The 5,172-nt window shown below is 38.1% G+C and overlaps 1 protein-coding gene across 5 annotated transcripts in view; it reads left to right on the top strand.

The window, feature by feature from the left end:
* ralgapa1 (Ral GTPase activating protein catalytic subunit alpha 1) overlaps positions 1–5,172 on the top strand; it is an 86,035-nt gene that overhangs the window by 18,989 nt on the left and 61,874 nt on the right. For all 5 annotated transcript variants that reach the window (XM_016534738.1, XM_016534728.1, XM_016534753.1 and 2 more), the window contains exons 5-10: positions 698–755; positions 2,336–2,379; positions 2,646–2,823; positions 3,696–3,811; positions 4,132–4,270; positions 4,430–4,638. In XM_016534738.1, coding sequence (XP_016390224.1) covers positions 698–755; positions 2,336–2,379; positions 2,646–2,823; positions 3,696–3,811; positions 4,132–4,270; positions 4,430–4,638 — 744 coding nt within the window. The remainder of the gene's footprint in view (positions 1–697; positions 756–2,335; positions 2,380–2,645; positions 2,824–3,695; positions 3,812–4,131; positions 4,271–4,429; positions 4,639–5,172) is intronic.

The following is a 5,172-nucleotide window of genomic DNA, read 5'->3' as shown; positions in this document are numbered from 1 at the left end:
ATCATGGCCTCCTAATCATCCCCATATCTGCTGATTGGCTTCATCACTCTGTCTCCTCTCCACCAGTAAGCTGGTGTGTGGTGGGCGTTCTGGCGCACTATGGCTGCCGTCGCATCATCCAGGTGGATGCTGCCCACTGGTGGTGGATGAGGAGATACCCCCTGACAATGTAAAGCGCTTTGAGTGCCTAGAAAAGCGCTATATAAATGTAATGAATTATTATTATTATTATATTTACTGAGGCATCAGTTTCATCAGTAATGAGATCATTGATAAGAGAGATTGACGTGCACCTGACAGATAATTGTAAGTCTCTCAAACAGAAAACAGGTGTTCTTTGCCACACCCTAAATGCTTCTTATGAGTCATGCTGTAGCTTTTGCTCACCTGGTATGTCCCTATGGGCTGTTTGTAATGGTGAAGGCTGGAGACACTTTAGATGCCCCATCATGATGAGACAGGCATGATGTCTATGTGTAGAAGAGCTATTGCAACATTCCAGCCTGTTGCAATGTCACAAGGAAGCCTAGTAATGTGTGTTTGCACAAATCTGTTCATCTGTTTTGAAATGTAAAAATGTGCTACACTCACAACATTTTTCAATTTCTTGTTACATTCATTGAGTTGTTTAAATGCATGTACTAAAATGAGTATATATAGGCATGTCTGCAGTCAAATCCATGTGCTTACCTTGCAGAAAATCCTACAGCTGTTACCAGAGCGAATACAAGGAAGATGGCAGTTCCACAGCATAGGTGAACATTTCTACTTTTTTTTTTTTTTTTTTTTGCTGCTTTTTCACTGTGAAAATGGTCACAGGAAACGCTTAACAAAATCTGTTCATTCAGAGTAGGGGTCAAGTGTCATTACGGCTCCAGTGAGGGTAATACCAACAACAGTCAGTACCATAACAACAAGGAAGATCAACATTCTTTTGATTGGCCATTTAGCCTGATTTTCTGATTTCCCAAAACCATCTCCTTCTCTGTAATGGTACCGAGTCCATTCATCTTCCTGTCCACAAACATCACTTCCCCAGTCGTCTCCTTCATCGTCAGTTTCTTCCCACTGCTTTGGATTCCAGCCTTGTTTTTTTCTGCTGTAGTTCCCCCAATAGTCGACTTCACTGCTGACTTCTGCATGGTCTTCAGTTAGTGTCAGAGTATGTGTTTGCTGGTTCTCGTAGTGACCGTTTTGTCTTCCCCTCATGGTCATCCGGGTCTTGCCCTCATAAACATCTGAGTTCCTCTTTTCCTGTGTTGTTGGAGCAAATTTTATGTTTTCAAATTATAAGAAATAGAAATGAGAAGGCCGGTATTTTTTTTAAATGCTGCTGTTTAAAAGTTAGGGGTAGATACGATTTTTAAAAGAAATTTCTTATGCTCACCAAGGCGGCATTTATTGGATTGAAAATACAGTAGAAACAGTACAATTTAAAATAACTGTTTTCTAAATGAATATATTTTAAAATGTAATTTATTCCTGTGATGCAAAGCTGAATATTCAGCCGCTATTACTCCAGTTTTCAGTGTCACATGATCCTTCAGAAATCATTCTAATATGCTCATTTGCCACTCGAAACATTTTTATTACCAATTTTGAAAACAGTTGTGCTGCTTAATATATTTGTGGAACTGTTTTTTTTTTATTCTTTGATAAATAGAACGTTGAAAAGAACAGAATTTATTTGAAATAGAAGTCTTTTGTAACATTATAATTGTCTTTACTGTCACTTTTGTCAATTTAATGCATCCTTGCTGAAGTAAAAATACTAATTAGAAAAAAAGTCTTCCTGACCCCAGACTTTTGAACGGTAGTGTAAATGGAAAGTGGTTTTGGACTAATGAGCTTTCACTATGGGCGAAGTTAAAATAGAAACCAAGTCACATAATAGTTAGGGCAGAAAACTCAAATTAACATGGAAGAGATCTGATGTATCAAATTATACTTTGCGCCTGGTTGCGGTGGTCTCTCCTTTTCCTCTGCTTTGAAGTCTTTTAGCAGAAGGATACACAGACCACCAAGATAAACACAGAGAATGCCAAGGACCTGGGGCCCAGAAACACCCAGATCTGACCGAGAACTCTGACATTACAGTCCTTCATCTGTGAGATAAACAATATGTGACAATAACAATAACATGAAGAATTTTCAGTCTAATTTTATTTAGCTCTTTTCTCAATAAACCCACATTCCATACAAACAAATAAACATCATTGACAGATAATAAGCAAAGAGACCAGAGCAAACATGTTTTCCAGAATTATCTAGAAAGCCAGCTCATTTGGAAGTTATGAATTTGTTCCTCAGCTTAAACTACTGTGTTGCTTCATAGGTCTCATTCTGAAGAAACTGCTACACACTGGAAACTCCCTAAAGGTATTAAATGTAAAAAAATTATTTACATTATAATATAAAAAGTCAAAATCTCAATAAACATTGTCATTGTGTGAGCGGTTGTTCTTTTTAAAAGAAATTTAAAGAAATATTTTGCCATTCTTATTATTTCTTAAATGGTTTTGTCGTAGTGCACATATTTATTCAGTTCATGTTATTCAGGGTTTTTTTTTTCTGCTGACATAAACAAGGTTGAGAGGGCTGCTAAAAATCATTTTAACCATTGTGGTTGTATGTGTGGTGTATAGATCCGGAGGGAAGGAGTGCGTCTCTTCCTTCTGTGGATGCAGGCTCTGCAGCACAACGCTCTGAGAGAGCAGCTCTGGATCTTCGCCTGTCTAATCCCAGGATTCCCTGCACCACAGTCTGAGCTGGGCCCTCGAACCCTGGATAATCTGATCAGCCCTCCCCTTAACCTTCAGGAGCGTGAGTGTTGTTTGCTGTCTCTAACAACTTATGTCCCAATCAGATAATAAAATAATAAAATCTGATGTTCAAAATCTTTCACAGAGCTTTTGTTACACTTTTGTAATATTTTTATTTAGTCTCTAAAGGCCATGTTTAATGTTATTCAAGATTTCTCTCACCAAAATAGTCATAATTTCATTTTTCATGACCATTTTCCATCCTCTCTCTGACATTTAAAATTAAACAGGATTTTTTTTTTTGCCTCTGTAGCTTTAAGACTTATTTAAATTACTTTTGTAATGATTGGCTAAATTGTTTGCATGCGAAATAGTATGTTCATGGCAGTTTTATTTTAGTATTATTTATTTGCTATTAAAGTGTTTATTAATATTTTTAATGATTTGGTTTAATTTCAAATTTAGTTTAAATTTACTGTGTGCCTTTGTAATTTTTTATATATTTTATTAATATTTCTATTCTATTTAGCTTTAATTTATTTTTATTTTAATTATTACTTATAATTTTAGTACTTAAACTTATTTTGTTTCTGTTAGTTGCCAGAGCAACATTTCTAATATTCATTTCAATTTTTAACAAATATTTAAATTTTTATTTACTTTAGTGTGATATCAATTAACAAAAATGATTTTTAATAGTTTTAGTTAATAAATAACAACACTGGCTCATGGTTGTGATATCAGAACCACAACTAATTCTGAATTACTCTGTTCTGCAGCTTAGTTTCAATAAATGTTTTGTGTGCACTGTGCAGGGGGATTTATGATGATTGTCTCTGCATAGTAAACTAAATTCTTACATCAAAATATAAATGTAAAAAATGTTTTACATGAAAAATACCCTTTCCAACATCTTTTTGTCCATTGCTGCAGCTCAAGTGACTCCAGAGGAGATCAGTCCCCTGGTGCCGCCCCAGTCAGGAGATAAATCCCAGGAAGATCTCACTGGCTACTTCCTGGAGGCTCTACTTAAATACATGGTAAACCAGGTACTCCCCCCCCCTCCTACTAACACTGCTTATGCTAACATGGCTGGCGCAGACCCAACGCTAAAGCTGCGGAAACCAAACTTACATGCCACTGACCCCAGATCTGCATGCATTTGATGCCAGATAGCGCTGCTGCAGCGGTATGTTTCCCTTGCGCTGTAACGGCTGCTCTGCTTCACACCCTCCCCAACATACACAACAGCACCACGCACTGCCTTCCTCCACCAACCCCACTGTCCTCCACATAACACAAACAAGCTGTTCTGTCCCAGCCGCCGTGTATGTGCTCAGCTTGCTATGTGTGTTCCGTCTCCCTACAGGCCAAAAGTCTAGAGTGGAAGTGCAAGGAGAACCACGAGAAGGGGTTGAAATTCCTATTCGCCAATTTCAAAAAGTATTACCTGCCCCATATCTTCCCCAACTTCTCCAAGGAGACCAGTTTGTACAGTTCTATTCTGGGTAAGAGTTAACGATCATGCCATCCTTCTTTGTCAAAGCAAACCTAATTTGTATTTCTCGTTTGTATTTCTAATTTGTTTTTGAGGAACTATTTAGCCAGTTATAATTGCTCATGATGATACGGTGTCTAATTTGGATTTGTGTCCTGTTTTATAATAGAGGTTCCATCCATGAGACCAAAGCCTTACTACATAGTTGTAAAAAGAGACCCAGAGACCAATGAAGCCCTGTACTGCACTAAAGAGAACTTCCTCAATGCCAGAGTCATATTTATCCGCTGGCTGGTCTCCTTCTGGCTGGAGCCACGGTCAAACACAGGAACACACATCCCTGGCATGGAAGGTGAAAACGTGCCAAAGAACATCCAGGTAAAAATACACAGGTGTATGACAGAAATGGTTGTAAAGCACTTTTAGGGTTGGCATGACTTGGACTTTTTAATGGGATGGTTCATTCAAAAATGTAAATTCTGTTATCATTTACTCACCCTTAGTGCTGGGCGGTATACCGGTTCATACCGAATACCGGTGTTTATTTTTGTTATGAGATAAATTTTTAAAATACTGCAATACCGGTGTATGTCGCTTAAACAACGTTCGGAACGCGACACTGTTTGAAAGGGGTCCCTTTTCACTGTTGCGCTGTGGTGAGGGAACAGCTGTATGTATTACTAAGCGTGAAAGTTCCGAAACTGAAGCTGTAGAACTAATAGAACGTGATGACACAGAAGAACTCATCCACAATATCCACATTGACCGCCAAAAATATCCACCGCCCCCTGCCATCAGCTCCCGCGTCTCACACACACGAGCGCGACTTTAGCACTAGATTTAGCAACTTCAGACCCTTTTAGCGGCTTTTTTCCATAGAATATTCATACTGACAAACCTAGCAACTTTTTT

This window comes from Sinocyclocheilus rhinocerous, unplaced genomic scaffold (genome assembly GCF_001515625.1).
Source record: "Sinocyclocheilus rhinocerous isolate Xijiao unplaced genomic scaffold, SAMN03320098_v1.1 scaffold1004, whole genome shotgun sequence".
Classification (NCBI taxonomy): domain Eukaryota; kingdom Metazoa; phylum Chordata; class Actinopteri; order Cypriniformes; family Cyprinidae; genus Sinocyclocheilus; species Sinocyclocheilus rhinocerous.
The sequence above is the reverse complement of the archived record's forward strand: the minus strand, read 5'-3'. Positions and strand labels throughout refer to the sequence as shown.